Source organism: Salmo salar, chromosome 09, assembly GCF_965601325.2.
Source record: "Salmo salar chromosome 09, fSalSal1, whole genome shotgun sequence".
Taxonomy (NCBI): domain Eukaryota; kingdom Metazoa; phylum Chordata; class Actinopteri; order Salmoniformes; family Salmonidae; genus Salmo; species Salmo salar.
The window spans coordinates 132,808,764-132,825,854 of record NC_138299.1 but is presented as its reverse complement, the minus strand read 5'-3'; the positions used below and the strand labels follow the sequence as shown (position 1 = coordinate 132,825,854).

The following is a 17,091-nucleotide window of genomic DNA, read 5'->3' as shown; positions in this document are numbered from 1 at the left end:
TCAGGGTCAAAACACGTGAACATATGGAACTGGTGTGTTTGGGAACTATACAGTGCAGTCACGTGTACATTGACACACACACATGGAGTTTATCCAAGCCACAATCTGTGCAGCATTTTCAGTATCCCGTTATCTGCCATTTTGATGATGCAGGTTCCAGTTTCAGATTAGAAGGGAGGCAGGCTGAGTCACAGGTCTAATCCCACACACAGAGAGAGAACAGAGAGTGATTATCTGCTGGGATATCTGTGTGTCCTTGTCACTCTCACCGTCCTGGTATGGGGGTTATGTTGTTGGGACAATGAGGTCTTATCTCCCTTCTATCCTTTGATCTCACTGACTGAACCTTCCGCCACTTTTAGACCCTTTACTTTTCCTATTGAACGGTTCAAAGACAAACCATGCTGTCGCCCTCATCGTCCCCCCACTGAGAGAGAGAGCATGTGGGTCAGATATAGGGCTGTGGTGGTCACAACATTCTGTCAGCCGGTGATTGTCAAGCAAACAACTGCCGGTCTCACGGTAATTGACCGTTAATTAACATAAACACATTTAGCATCTCCTGTCTTCCACACATGACACTGATGTAGACTTTTGGAACATCTACATTTTAAAAAGTCTAATAAATCCATGTAATATAGCCTACACCATCACAATAAATCACTTATTTATTTTAGACAGGTCTAAAGAAGCATGATGTAGTTTATTTCAGAAGTACAGAAAAGCATACTGAGTTGTCCTAATGCAAACAAGATTTGCTTACAATTCCGTGGAATTATTTTATAGTATGAAGAATACAATTGAACAAAGCTGAATAAAATTGAAATATTTTATAGATTTGAGGGAGTGCGCACATGTGGCTATTCTGTGTTGAGCGGTTAAGAAAGAAATAGGTACTCCTATATGCTTAAGTTAGTTATTAATGTAACTTTAGTTGTTCTACAAACATTGGGCTGTATGTTTCGATTTTTCTGATGTTATAAGACTAATGATTTGAAAAAAGTACTTGAAAGGCATGAGCTCTACTTAGTTTTTTGCGCAGGCTGTACACACTCATCGTCTCTCATTCACAATTTGACAAGCACTTCATAATGCCTCGAATTTCACGGCGACATCCCCTTTGTGGCCGTAATGCACCCAAAAAAATAATCCATGCCTTTTGCGGCCCGGAGTGCTGCGTGGTGCCCTTCTCCCTGAGTGCTGCGTGGTGTCCTTCTCCCTGAGTGCTGCGTGGTGCCCTTCTCCCTGAGTGCTGCGTGGTGTCCTTCTCCCTGAGTGCTGCGTGGTGCCCTTCTCCCTGAGTGCTGCGTGGTGCCCTTCTCCCTGAGTGCTGCGTGGTGCCCTTCTCCCTGAGTGCTGCGTGGTGCCCTTCTCCCTGAGTGCTGCGTGGTGCCCTTCTCCCTGAGTGCTGCGTGGTGTCCTTCTCCCTGAGTGCTGTGTGGTGCCCTTCTCCCTGAGTGCTGCGTGGTGCCCTTCTCCCTGAGTGCTGTGTGGTGTCCTTCTCCCTGAGTGCTGTGTGGTGCCCTTCTCCCTGAGTGCTGCGTGGTGTCCTTCTCCCTGAGTGCTGTGTGGTGCCCTTCTCCCTGAGTGCTGCGTGGTGCCCTTCTCCCTGAGTGCTGCGTGGTGCCCTTCTCCCTGAGTGCTGCGTGGTGCCCTTCTCCCTGAGTGCTGTGTGGTGCCCTTCTCCCTGAGTGCTGTGTGGTGCCCTTTTCCCTGAGTGCTGCGTGGTGCCCTTCTCCCTGAGTGCTGTGTGGTGCCCTTCTCCCTGAGTGCTGCGTGGTGCCCTTCTCCCTGAGTGCTGCGTGGTGCCCTTCTCCCTGAGTGCTGCGTGGTGTCCTTCTCCCTGAGTGCTGCGTGGTGCCCTTCTCCCTGAGTGCTGCGTGTTGCCCTTCTCCCTGAGTGCTGCGTGGTGCCCTTCTCCCTGAGTGCTGCGTGGTGCCCTTCTCCCTGAGTGCTGCGTGGTGCCCTTCTCCCTGAGTGCTGCGTGGTGCCCTTCTCCCTGAGTGCTGCGTGGTGCCCTTCTCCCTGAGTGCTGCGTGGTGCCCTTCTCCCTGAGTGCTGCGTGTTGCCCTTCTCCCTGAGTGCTGCGCAATCTGAAGTGCATCTCACTCACATGGCTCTCCGTCACATGATCAGGTCTTTCTCACAGGCTACAAGTGAAGACAGACACATCAGGGACGCAACTGCGCATGTCCTTATCCAATTCCGAGGTGCATATTGAAGATATTGGAAGAACTGTCCACATTTACGTTTCGTCAGCCAACAAGATGAGTAGGCCTAACGAACAGCAAAAGCACTAGCCTCTGTCAATCTACTATTCCCGTTAGTACAAAAGTAAACCTATTCTGTTCGTGAAATAAATATTGTAAACATAGTCTGGGACAGTTGTGGGATGCGATAGATCACAAATTAATACAACCACTAGCATAAAAATGTTACGCCATGTGGCTTACGAAACAGATCAGAACATTTAGCTTAAAATGTTGATAAACTATTAGGCTATTTCTTCACATTATAAGCTCAGCAATGTGCACATGGCAGTAAGCGCAAATGTTTCATTAGCGGGGAAACACCATTATCAAAAGTCAACACAAATACAATTATGCATGTCATGCTTTTATTATAAAAGTGCATTTTTATTTGAAAATGATCTTCCCCAAACTTGAAACTCACTAGCTGCTTATCAATCAAATTCAATCAAATGTATTTATAAAGCCCTTTTTACATCAGCCGATGTCACAAAGTGCTGTACAGAAACCCAGCCCTAAACCCCAAAAAGCAAGTAATGCAGATGTAGAAGCATGGTGGCTAGGAAAACTCCCTAGAATGGCTAGAACCTAGGAAGAAAACTAGAGAGGAACCAGGCTCTGAGGGGTGGCCAGTCCTCTTCTGCCTGTGCCAGGGGGAGATTATAACAGAACATGGCCAAGATGTTCAAATGTTCATAGATGACCAGCAGGGTCAGATAATAATAATCACAGTGGTTGTAGAGGGTGCAACAGGTCAGCACCTGAGAGAGTCCAAAACAGCAGTTCCGGGACAAGGTACAGTGGGGAGAACAAGTATTTGATAACCTGCAAAATCGGCAGTGTTTCCTACTTACAAAGCATGTAGAGGTCTGTAATTTTTATCATAGGTACACTTCAACTGTGAGAGACGGAATCTAAAACAAAAATCCAGAAAATCACATTGTATGATTTAAGTAATTAATTTGCATTTTATTGCATGACATAAGTATTTGACACATCAGAAAAGCAGAACTTAATATTTGGTACAGAAACCTTTGTAATTGCAATTACAGAGATCATACGTTTCCTGTAGTTCTTGACCAGGTTTACACACACGCGGCGAGTGGAGTTTAGACCAAAAAGCTCTATTTTTGTCTCATCAGACCACATGACCTTCTCCCATTCCTCCTCTGGATCATCCAGATGGTCATTGGCAAACTTCAGACAGGCCTGGACATGCGCTGGCTTGAGCAGGGGGACCTTGCGTGCGCTGCAGGATTTTAATCCATGACGGCGTAGTGTGTTACTAATGGTTTTCTTTGAGACTGTGGTCCCAGCTCTCTTCAGGTCATTGACCAGGTCCTGCCGTGTAGTTCTGGGCTGATCTCTCACCTTCCTCATGATCAATGATGCCCCACGAGGTGAGATCTTGCATGGAGCCCCAGACCGAGCAGCAGCATGACCAGGTGGACTGGGGACAGCAAGGAGTCATCAGGCCAGGTAGTCCTGAGGCATGGTCCTTGGGCTCAGGTCCTCCAAGAGAAGAGAGAGGGAAAGAAAGAAAGAGAAACCCCTTGTAAAGCGGATTAATGTGCTTAATTTTAAGAAGTTATTGGTCCACTTTAGTTGTGATACAAACCTTATCAAAACATATAGGCCTATGGGCTAGGCTACATGAGGTGTGCAACTATGATTCGAAAAAGTCACAAAAAACAAGGCAGTTTCTTGTGCTTGGCATCATTCACAAGTGATAGGGTAATATTGTCACCCATCAGACTATTCTTGATTTAATCTTGTCTTTACATATACTAAATAATATATACATGTGAAATTTGTTTTGATTTAGAATGAACCATTGTCATGCACCTGTATTGAAACAGGGGCAGCGGGAAAAAATACATAAATAGGGAAAGGGAGGACGCTTTTCATGTGGTTAATTTTGATGCCAGCCAGGTAGTCTATACTCCTGTTGAAAAGATGAACAATGTGCTTAATATTAGGAAAGTTGAGAAATATAGTAGACCTAGTCTATAGAAAGATCCTCTTTTTAATAGAGGCCTTCACTCTGTTTTCTCACACAATTTCATAGCCTATAGAAATGTTGCGCAACATGAGCTCCCATTAAGTGTTTGATTAGATTTCCGATTACTTTTGCATTGATGACAGAATGATTAGAGGGACAATAGAGTGCTGAGTACCAGGCACTTAGCAAGTTTGGTAGGTTACTAATGACCAGCAGCATCGGGGCTTGGAGAAGCCTAATTACCATGACTAAACAAACGGTCACATGGAATTTGACTGCCTTTCATGACTCGTGAATGCCGGTGTGGCGGTAATATGGTCACCACAACAGCCCTAGTCAGAACTGCCTTCATGACTCGTGAATGCCGGTGTGGCGGTAATATGGTCACCGCAACAGCCCTAGTCAGAACTGCCTTCATGACTCGTGAATGCCGGTGTGGCGGTAATGTGGTCACCGCAACAGCCCTAGTCAGAACTGCCTTCATGACTCGTGAATGCCGGTGTGGCGGTAATATGGTCACCGCAACAGCCCTAGTCAGAACTGCCTTCATGACTCGTGAATGCCGGTGTGGCGGTAATATGGTCACCGCAACAGCCCTAGTCAGAACTGCCTTCATGACTCGTGAATGCCGGTGTGGCAGTAATGTGGTCACCACAACAGCCCTAGTCAGAACTGCCTTCATGACTCGTGAATGCCGGTGTGGCAGTAATGTGGTCACCGCAACAGCCCTAGTCAGAACTGCCTTCATGACTCGTGAATGCCGGTGTGGCGGTAATGTGGTCACCACAACAGCCCTAGTCAGAACTGCCTTCATGACTCGTGAATGCCGGTGTGGCAGTAATGTGGTCACCACAACAGCCCTAGTCAGAACTGTATGTAAACACACTATAGTACAGAGGGGTGTTAGTGTGTGTGTGTGTGTATATGTGTCTCAGAGACTTTGAAGTCTGTCTGACAGTACCATACACAGTGCAGAGACTGTCTCACCTATTAAAGGTTTAAGGCTAATCGTGAACTAGCTATCATTGCGCCTCTGACTCTCCTTTAAACTGGCTTTAAACAGGGAGGTGCAAAGTGAAGAGCCTGTGTGTGTGTGTGTGTGTGTGTGTGTGTGTGTGTGTGTGTGTGTGTGTGTGTGTGTGTGTGTGTGCTTACGTGTGTGTGTGTGTGCGTGCCTGCTTACGTGTTCTGTGTGATGACTATGTGAGCGCAGCCGGGCATGCATGTTTGTGTGTGTGTGTGTGTCTGTGTGTATGTGTGTGCGGTTGTGAGTCTTTGACCCCGGGCAAGCCCCACTATTGAAAGGATTACTAGTGCTCAGCCGACCCAGGAGAGAGAGGGGGGGAGTAAATGTATTTAAAAGCAGGGCCTAGTGTAATGAAAGAAAGGGTATCTAGTGAAGAGCAAAGAGAGACCTCCTAGCTACCTATCACAGTTGTTAATCCATCTCCATTAACACTAACCTGTCGCCCACCACTAAACTACTCTGGCAGGCAGCTCTCCACTCTTTCACTGACTCCAGTCTCCATGGCCCTGCCTGGCCACTGTCACACACACTCTGTCAGACTTGGTTCACAGAGCAAGAGGAAGTGTGTGTGTGTGTGTGTGTGTGTGTGTGTGTGTGTGTGTGTGTGTGTGTGTGTGTGTGTGTGTGTGTGTGTGTGTGTGTGTGTGTGTGTGTGTGTGTGTGTGTGTGTGTGTGTGTGTGTGTGTGTGTGTGTGTGTGACTACCACTGTGAGGACAGAGCCTACTGATTAAGACATAGCATCAACCTCAAGTCTGCCGTCTCACAGCCCAGCTAGTCATCACACCAAGACAGGCATGCCCTCCCTGCTCCAGGTACAGGCTGTCCAGGTCCAACTCAGGGGGGTAGTCTGTATCTTTCCAAATGTACACCTCTGTCGCCTTCCCTCCGGTCAAATCCTGATTTACGCAGTTTGTTACCAGAAGGCGTTTGTTTTTCCAACACAAATAACCTCCATCCCTGAGTCACAACCCTCCGTTTACAGCCCTGAGCCTCGTTAGCTCCATCACTCTAATGCCACCCCCCTGCAGTAAAGCCTAATTGAATTACCGCTATCAGCTAGCCAACCGTTAGCCTCCCGTCGTTAGGCTGTTTAGCAGCCAGGTAGCCCAGAGATGATGGCTTGTGGCCGGTTGTTATGCGTTGCGTGCAGTGTGTCTTTGTTTGTGTCCAGCTGTGCCATCCTGAGCTGCTGCCCTGTTGTAAAGGTGAACACACACACACTGATTAAATCTTTAAGGAAACTAGCGTTGGGAGAGATAAGTAGGGCCTGATCTTCAGTCGGTGTGGCAGTGAACCAACAGCTGGGAGAGAACTAATCCAGCCTGGGTTTTAGTTTAACCATGATGAAAAAACGTGTTTCTGTCCACATCCTCACTCTCTCTCTCTCTGCTATCTGTCTCTTCTCTCTCTCCTGTCTGTCTCTTCTCTCTCCTGTCTGTCTCTTCTCTCTCTCCTGTCACTAAAATGCTTGTGAACATCATGTCCTCATGTTTCAGTTGTCCCTAGAACATTGTCAGTGAGAAATGAAAAGAGGAGGATTGGAGAAGCAAAGCCCCACCCTGCAGAGGAAGAATCCCATCCTGCTGCTCCACACTCACTACGTCCCTCGGTTCCTACTAACCCTGCAGAGGAAGAATCCCATCCTGCTGCTCCACACTCACTACGTCCCTCGGTTCCTACTAACCCTGCAGAGGAAGAATCCCATCCTGCTGCTCCACACTCACTACGTCCCTCGGTTCCTACTAACCCTGCAGAGGAAGAATCCCATCCTGCTGCTCCACACTCACTACGTCCCTCGGTTCCTACTAACCCTGCAGAGGAAGAATCCCATCCTGCTGCTCCACACTCACTACGTCCCTCGGTTCCTACTAACCCTGCAGAGGAAGAATCCCATCCTGCTGCTCCACACTCACTACGTCCCTCGGTTCCTACTAACCCTGCAGAGGAAGAATCCCATCCTGCTGCTCCACACTCACTACGTCCCTCGGTTCCTACTAACCCTGCAGAGGAAGAATCCCATCCTGCTGCTCCACACTCACTACGTCCCTCGGTTCCTACTAACCCTGCAGAGGAAGAATCCCATCCTGCTGCTCCACACTCACTACGTCCCTCGGTTCCTACTAACCCTGCAGAGGAAGAATCCCATCCTGCTGCTCCACACTCACTACGTCCCTCGGTTCCTACTAACCCTGCAGAGGAAGAATCCCATCCTGCTGCTCCACACTCACTACGTCCCTCGGTTCCTACTAACCCTGCAGAGGAAGAATCCCATCCTGCTGCTCCACACTCACTACGTCCCTCGGTTCCTACTAACCCTGCAGAGGAAGAATCCCATCCTGCTGCTCCACACTCACTACGTCCCTCGGTTCCTACTAACCCTGCAGAGGAAGAATCCCATCCTGCTGCTCCACACTCACTACGTCCCTCGGTTCCTACTAACCCTGCAGAGGAAGAATCCCATCCTGCTGCTCCACACTCACTACGTCCCTCGGTTCCTACTAACCCTGCAGAGGAAGAATCCCATCCTGCTGCTCCACACTCACTACGTCCCTCGGTTCCTACTAACCCTGCAGAGGAAGAATCCCATCCTGCTGCTCCACACTCACTACGTCCCTCGGTTCCTACTAACCCTGCAGAGGAAGAATCCCATCCTGCTGCTCCACACTCACTACGTCCCTCGGTTCCTACTAACCCTGCAGAGGAAGAATCCCATCCTGCTGCTCCACACTCACTACGTCCCTCGGTTCCTACTAACCCTGCAGAGGAAGAATCCCATCCTGCTGCTCCACACTCACTACGTCCCTCGGTTCCTACTAACCCTGCAGAGGAAGAATCCCATCCTGCTGCTCCACACTCACTACGTCCCTCGGTTCCTACTAACCCTGCAGAGGAAGAATCCCATCCTGCTGCTCCACACTCACTACGTCCCTCGGTTCCTACTAACCCTGCAGAGGAAGAATCCCATCCTGCTGCTCCACACTCACTACGTCCCTCGGTTCCTACTAACCCTGAGGAGTCTGGCTGTTATTTCATTAGCATCATCATGATACTGACCGGAGTGGAGGAGTGGGACTTGCTGTCACATGCTGGAGCATGGAGACATTTTTATTTATTTCACCTTTATTTCACCAGGTAGGCCAGTTGAGAATAAGCTCTCATTTACAACTGCGACCTGGCCAAGATAAAGCAAAGCAGTGTGACAAAAACAACAACACAGAGCTACACATGGGATAAACAAGCAGACATCACCCCTGATGCAGGGAGAGAGGGGGGGGACTACTGACCTTGACAGCTACATATCTGGCTCACCATTCTCTGGGGGTACATCTATATCGTCCAAAATTGTCCATTTGGTCAGTGTCATGGTGGTTTTGGAATAGTAATTAAAACGATATACTTTGGTGTAGTAGTTTGTGTTGTGTTTAATGTTTTTGCTCTGTAATGGTTGATGTGAACCCCAGGGGTGGTGTGTGTGTGTGTGTGTGTGTGTGTGTGTGTGTGTGTGTGTGTGTGTGTGTGTGTGTGTGTGTGTGTGTGTGTGTGTGTGTGTGTGTGTGTGTGAGAGAGAGAGAGAAATTAGGTCGTACCATTAGGGTCCTGCCATCATGTTAATTGAGACTGATGGGTTAATAGATTTGTGAAGGAAGTCTCCATAGAGCATCTGGAGTGCTGTGACAGTGAATTCAGGAGGACACACTGACTCACGCAGACACAGACTAACACAAGCTCTCACACTCTATGTGCATTACTTACTCATTACATACTCAGCCCATGTAAATAAATGAACTAGCTCACGGTTCACATACCAGCATAGTGAGGTCTCAAAGATAGGCCACATTTCACAGCATTGCCGGAGGGTTGTTTTAACGGTCGAAAATTCAATTCCACACTGTGGTAAAACATCAAATCAACCGCTTGGTAACCATAATAACATAATGTCACCTTCAAGAGCGCTATTGTGGCACACAGGGCTTCTGTTCTCTCTCTCTCTCACACACACCACAACACCCTGCACGCAGGCTCTTGGCCATGGCTTTGATAGTGGGCCTGCTGGCAAGGGGGGATCTTTTGAGGAGTCACACACACAGATTTTTTATGAAGTGGTGCAAAGTTATCAGCTTCTCCTGCCTGGCCCGGTGTAGTGTGTGTCTTAACAGCAGATAGCCAAGTGGAGACCTGGTCCTTCCTATCTGTGTGTAAAACCAGGCCTGTCAGGGCAGCCCGTGCAGGCTCTCGCCCCAGCATTAGAGCTTGTCAGTGGGCCAGAGTGTGGCTGAGGCTGGCCAGACCTCCATACACCTAGGGCCTAGATAGCCACTAAACTTAACTCTGAGATCAAAGGGTCCACTGTCGCTGCTCCTTCTGATAACACAGACCCAGTCTGGGTCAGGGGACTAGGTGTCAGGTAGAGAGACCAACCAAATAACAACCCCACCAGACAACCACCAGACAACCAACAATAGCGTCTCTTCTATGATAAAGATCATTCCAGTCTTGTTCTGGTGTTTTTCTCTCTAGGTCCTTTTCTATTTTGCCTTTTTCTTTCCTCTGCTCTGTCATGCCTCCTTTTCTGTCAGTTATTGTCTCTCTATCTCTCTCTCTTTCCGCTCTGTTTATCAGTCCAGTGGCTCTTAACTTTCCCTTGTTTGATGTCATCCCTCCATCCCAGTAGTGTTTTCTAGAGTTAGTGCAGTGACTGGCCCTCATTGCCAAAATCCCGAAGTATCCCTTTAACCAGGGCCATAGTCAGTAGCTGCATCCTTTGTCCCAGCTACTAAATCTCTTGACTTAATTCAGTGTGTATGTATACTACATACTTAATGAGTGTACAGTTGAAGTCTGAAGTTTACATACACCTTAGCCAAATACATTTAAACTTAGTTTTTCACAGTTCTTGATATTTAATCCTAGTAAAAATCCCATTTTAGGTCAGTTAGAATCACCACTTTATTTTAAGAATGTGAAATGTCAGAATAGTAGTAGAGAGAATTATTTATTTCAGCTTTTATTTCTTTCATCACATTCCCAGTGGGTCAGAAGTTTACATACACTCAATTAGTATTTGTTAGCATTGCCTTTAACCTCTCTGGGGTATGTGGGACGCTAGCGTCGTGGGAAACACTATTCAACAGCCAGTGAAATAGCAGGGCGGCAAATTCAAAACAACAAAAAATCTCATTCAAATTTCTCAAACATACAACTATTATATCCCATTTTAAAGATACACTTCTCGTTAATCCAACCACATTGTCCGATTTCAAAAAGGCTTTACAACGAAAGCATGACATTAGATTATGTTAGGACAGCACCGAGACAAGAAAAACCACACAGCCATTTTCCAAGCAAGGAGAGGCGTCACATAAACAAGAAATACAGCTAAAATGAATCACTAACCTTTGATGATCTTCATCAGATGACACTCATAGGACTTCATGTTACACAATACATGTATGTTTTGCTCGATAAACTTCATATTTAAATCCAAAACCCCCTTTTTACATTGGCGTGTAATGTTCAGAAATGTTTTGCCTACCAAAACTTCCGGTGAATGAGCACATCAATTTACAGAAATACTCATCATAAACGTTGATAAAATATTCAACAGTTATTCAAAGAATTATAGATACACTTCTCCTTAATGCAACCGCTGTGTCAGATTTCAAAAAAGCTTTACGGCGAAAGCAAATTTTGCAATAATCTGAGTACAGCGCTCAGATATCAAAACAAGCCATACAGATACCCGCCATTTTGGAGTCAACAGAAATGACAAAAATTACATTATAAATATTCACTTACCTTTGATGATCTTCATCAGAATGCACTCCCAGGAATCCCAGTTCCACAATAAATGTTTGTTTTTAAACCTCCTTTTTGTTCGCGCGTTTAGTCCACTACTCCAAATGCAGGAAGCGCGCACAAAATGTCACGACGAAAAGTCAAAAGAAGTTATATTTACGTTCGTAGAAACATGTCAAACGATGTATAGCATCAACCTTTAGGATGTTTATCATAAATCTTAAGTAATATTCCAACCGGACAATTCCAATGTCTTCAAGAAAGAAAAGGAACACAGCTAACTCTCACGTGAGCGAACGCCACTGAGCTCATGTCATTTTCTCACTCCTCTTCTTCCAGGAGCTCTTATTCTCTCCCCAGTCACAGTAGAAGCATGAAACAACGTTCTAAAGACTGTTGACATCTAGTGGAAGCCTTAGGAAGTGCAAAATGAACCCTAAGTCACTGTATACTGTATAGGCAATCACTTGAAAAACTACAAACCTCAGATTTCCACACTTCCTGGTTGGATCTTTCTCAGGTTTTTGCCTGCCATATGAGTTCTGTTATACTCACAGACATCATTGAAACAGTTTTAGAAACTTCAGAGTGTTTTCTATCCAGATCTACTAATAATATGCATATCCTACCTTCTGAGCCTGAGTAGCAGGCAGTTTACTACAGGCACGCCTTTCATCCGGACGTCAAAATACTGCCCCCTACCATAGAGAAGTTAAATTGTTTAACTTGGGTCAAACGTTTCGTGTAGCCTTCCACAAGCTTCCCACAATAAGTTGGGTGAATTTTGGCCCATTCCTCCTGACAGAGCTGGTGTAACTGAGTCAGGTTTGTAGGCCTACTTGCTCGCATACGCTTTTTCAGTCCGTGCTTCACGGATGGGATGGTGTTCTTCGGCTTGCAAGACTCCCCCTTTTTCCTCCAAACATAATGATGGTCATTATGGCCAAACAGCTCTATTTTTGTTTCATCAGACCAGAGGACATTTCTCCAAAAAGTACGATGTGCAGTTACAATGTGCAGTCACCATGTGCAGTTACAAACCGTAGTCTGGCTTTTTTATGGCGGTTTTGGAGCAGTGGCTTATTCCTTGCTGAGTAGCCTTTCAGGTTATGTCGATATAGGACTCGTTTTACTGTGGATATAGATACTTTTGTACCTATTTCCTCCAGCTAGGAAAAACTCCCTAGAAAGGCCAGAACCTAGGAAGAAACCTAGAGAGGAACCAGGCTATGAGGGGTGGCCAGTCCTCTTCCGGCTGTTTCCTCCAGTATCTTCACAAGGTCCTTTGCTGTTGTTCTGGGATTGATTTGCACTTTTCGCACCAAAGTACATTCATCTCTAGGAGACAGAACGCGTCTCCTTCCTGAGCAGTATAACGGCTGCGTGGTCCCATGGTGTTTATACTTGCATACTATTGTTTGTACAGATGAACGTGTTACCTTCAGGCGTTTGGAAATTGCTCCCAAGGATGAACCAGACTTGTGGAGGTCAACAAAAAACATTTTGAGGTCTTGGCTGATTTCTTTTGATTTTCCCATGATGTCAAGCAAAGAGGCACTGAGTTTGAAGGTAGGCCTTGAAATACATCCACAGGTACACCTCCAATTGACACAAATTATGTAAATTAGCCTATCAGAAGCTTCTAATGTCATGACATCATTTTCTGGAACTTTCCAAGCTGTTTAAAGGCACAGTCAACTTAGTGTATATAAACTTCTGACCCACTGGAATTGTGATACAGTGAATTAGTCTTTCTGTAAACAATTGTTGGAAAAATTACTTGTGCCATGCACAAAGTAGATGTCCTAACCGACTTCCCAAAACTATAGTTTAACAAGAAATTTGTGGAGTGGTTGAAAAACAAGTTTTCATGACTCTAACCTAAGTGTATGTAAACTTCTGATTCAACTGTATATACTACATACTATTAGTTAATGTTAGTGTACTGTAAACAAATGGTATTCTTTCAGTTGAGTGTACTAGCACTTCACCTGTCTACTGGAAGTTGATGCTGTTGCTATGCAACTTCTTGCTAGCTTGTTAGCATAACAAATAACTAACTAGACATCTTTAACAGTGTCCATTGAGATCACACAACAACTATACCACTTAGATAAGAATAAAGTGAATAATCAAGTCAATAAATGTTGGGTAGTTAATATACTGGCAAGTTCGATGTGCTAGTAGCCAACTAACATTAGGTAGCTAGCTAACATACCGGTACATACAAGCAACTGCTGTAATGCTATGCAGTTCATAAGGCTAGCATTGCTAACTGACAGCCAACATAACTTGTAACTTATTTGAAAAGTCATTACTTTTTTATTACATTGCTCAACATTTTCTTAAAATCTGTCAGAATTAGTTAAAGCAATAAATTTGTATCCGCTCTCGTCGGACTTTGACTGCATATTTTCCGCCATTTTCTTCAAATCTGAAAATGTTGTGATACCACGCCCATGTTCTGGAGAATTGCATTATGGGCCCTAAAAGCACGGGAATCGTGTCCACTGCATGTGTTCTTCGAATTTTGGGGGAATGTAGCACGACATCCGGGAACGTTTGGCATACTAACTATATCCATACTAAAACCAATAAGCATACTACATACTCAATGTACATCACAAATAGTACAGTTAGTGCGGTTAGTATGAGTATTCAAACACAGCTTAGGTGTTTGATGTCAGAACTTCACTTGAACATCTGTGTGGTTATATGGATTTAGTGTGTGGTTGTGAATGTAGTTGTGTATTTGGAATGACTGTGGTGTATGTGGTTGGACTGACTAAGTGGGCAGTAGCGAGCATGCCGTTATACTGACTATTAGAAGGTTCTTGCTTGTATTTTGACAGTGTGTACGGTTAAACTGATTACTGTGCACTTTAACAGATCATATATCTAATTTCTACTTTCTATACCTTAACTGACCATGTTTTGGGTTTCTGCTGACTGTGTGTGTGGTTGTGTTGTGCTGACCGTCTCTAAATGGGGGTGTTTGTGTTCCAGGGACGTTTGACCGCAGTGTGACCCTGCTGGAGGTGTGTGGCAGCTGGCCAGAGAGCTTTGGCCTGCGTCACATGAGCTCGGTGGAATCCACCGAGGAGGGGCTGAGAGAGAGGCTGGCAGACGCCATGTCAGAGTCACCATCCAGAGACATTGTGGGCTCTGCTACCGGTCAGTCATAAACATACACTAACCCATACACAGAAATGTGCGCACACATAATCTCACACATGCAGTGCCTTCGGAAAGTATTCAGACCCCTTGACTTTTTCCACATTTTGTTACGCTACAGCCTTATTCTAAAACTTGATTGGAGTCCACCTGTGGAAAATTCAATTGATTGGACATGATTTGGAAAGGCACACACCTGTCTATATAAGGTCCCACAGTTGACAGAGCATGTCAGAGCAAAGACCAAGCCATGAGGTCGAAGGAATTGTCCATAGAGCTCCCACGCAGGATTGTGTCGAGGCACAGATCTGGGGAAGGGTACCAAAAAATGTCTGCAGCATTGAAGGTCCCCAAGAACAGATTGGCCTCCATCATTCTTAAATGGAAGATGTTTGGAACCACCAAGACTTCCTAGAGCTGGCAGCCTGGCCAAACTGAGCAATCGATGAAAAAGGGCCTTGGTCAGGGAGGTGACCAAGACCCCAATGGTCACTCTGACAAAGCTCTAGAGTTCCTCTGTGGAGATGGGAGAACCTTCCAGAAGGACAACCATCTCCGCAGCAGTTGACCAATCAGGACTTTATGGTATAGTGACCAAACGGACGACACTCCTCAGTAAAAGACACATGACAGCCCGCTTGGAGTTTGCCAAAAGGCACCTAAAGACTCTCTGACCATGAGAAACAAGATTCTCTGGTCTGATGAAACCAAGATTGAACTCTTTGGCCTGAATGCCAAGCGTCACGTCTGGAGGAAACCTGGCACCATCCCTACCTTGAAGCATGGTGGTAGCAGCATCATGTTGTGAGGATGTTTTTCAGCAGCAGGGACTGGAAGACTAGTCAGGATTGAGGGAAAGATGTACAGAGGAGAGTACAGAGAGATCCTTGACGAAAACCTGTTCTGGAGTGCTCAGGACCTCAGACTGGGGCAAAGGTTCACCTTCCAACAGGACAATGATTCTAAGCACAGAGCCAAAACAACACAGGAGTGGCTTCAGGACAAGTCTCAATGTCCTAGAGTGGCCCAGCCAGAGCCCAGACTTGAACCCGATCAAACGTCTCTGGAGAGACCTGAAAATAGCTGTGCAACAACGCTCCCCATCCAACCTGACAGAGCTTGAGAGGATTTGCAGAGAAGAATGGGAGAAACTCCCCAAATACAGATGTGCCAAGCTTGTAGCATCATACCCAAGAATCACTGCCAAAGGTACTTCAACAAAGTACTGAGTAAGGGTCTGACTACTTATGTAAATGTGATATATCAGTTGTTTTATATATATATAAATTAGCAAAACCTTTTTTTTTTTTACTGTTTTTTGCATTGTTATTATGGGGTATTGTGTGGAAATTGATGAGGAGCTAACATTTTTTGGATACATTTTAGAATAAGTCTAACCTAGCAAAATGTAGAAAAAGTCAAGGGCTCTGAATACTTTACGAAGGCACTGTATATGCTCATATGCGCACATACACTACCGTTCAAAAGTTGGGGGTCACTTAGAAATGTCCTTGTTTTGTTTGAAAAGCACATATTTTGTCCATTAAAATAACATCAAATTGATCGGAAATACAGTGTAGACAGTGTTAATGTTGTATATGACTATTGTAGCTGGAAACTGTAGATTTTTAATGGAATATCTACATAGGCGTACAGAGGCCCATTATCAGCCACCATCACTCCTGTGTTCCAATGGCACGTTGTGTTAGCTAATCCAAGTTTATCATTTTAAAAGGCTAATTGATCATTAGAAAACCCTTTTGTAATTATGTTAGCACAGCTGAAAACTGTTGTGCCGATTTAAAGAAGCAATAAAACTGGCCTTCTTTAGACTAGTTGAGTATCTGGAGCATCAGCATTTGTGGGTTCGATTACAGGCTCAAAATGGCCAGAACCAAAGACTTTCTTCTGAAACTTGTCAGTCTATTCTTGTTCTGAGAAATGAAGGCTATTCCATGTAAGAAATTGGCAAGAAATTGAAGATCTCGTACATCGCTGTGTACTACTCCCTTCACAGAACAGGGAGTGGGAGGCCCCGGTGCACAACTGAGCAAGAGGACAAGTACATTAGAGTGTCTAGTTTGAGAAACAGACGCCTCACAAGTCCTCAACTGGCAGCTTCATTAAATAGTACCTGCAAAACACCGGTCTCAACGTCAACATTGAATTGGCGACTCCGGGATGCTGGCCTTCCAGGCAGAGTTGCAAAGAAAAAGCCATATCTCAGACTGGCCAATAGAAAGAAGAGATTAAGATTGGCAAAAGAACACAGACACTGGACAGAGGAACTCTGCCTAGAAGGCCGGCATCACGGAGCCGCCTCTTCACTGTTGACGTTGAGACTGGTGTTTTGCAGGTACTATTTAATGAAGCTGCCAGTTGAGGACTTGTGAGGCGTCTGTTTCTCAAACTAGACACTCTAATCTACTTGTTCTCAGTTGTGCACTGGGGCCTCCCACTCCTCTTTCTATTCTGGTTTGAGCCAGTTTGCGCTGTTCTGTGAAGGGAGTAGTACACAGCGTTGTACGAGATCTTCAGTTTCTTGGCAATTTCTTACATGGAATAGCCTTCATTTCTCAGAACAAGAATACACTGACGAGTCTCAGAAGAAAGTTCTTTATTTCTGGCCACGTTGAGCCTGTAATCGAACCCATAAATGCTGATTCTCCAGATTCTCAACTAGTCTAAAGAAGGCCAGTTTTATTGCTTCTTTAATCAGGACAACAGTTTTCAGCTGTGCTAACATAATTGCAAAAGGGTTTTCTAATGATCAATTAGCCTTTTAAAATGATAAACTTGGTTTAGCTAACACAACGTGCCATTGGAACACAGGAGTGATGAT

The 17,091-nt window shown here is 45.4% G+C and overlaps 1 protein-coding gene across 5 annotated transcripts in view; it reads left to right on the top strand.

The window, feature by feature from the left end:
* LOC106612862 (BCAS3 microtubule associated cell migration factor) overlaps positions 1–17,091 on the top strand; it is a 342,172-nt gene that overhangs the window by 293,181 nt on the left and 31,900 nt on the right. For all 5 annotated transcript variants that reach the window (XM_045724534.2, XM_045724533.2, XM_045724532.2 and 2 more), the window contains one exon: positions 14,082–14,249. In XM_045724534.2, the coding sequence (XP_045580490.1) occupies positions 14,082–14,249 (168 nt within the window). The remainder of the gene's footprint in view (positions 1–14,081; positions 14,250–17,091) is intronic.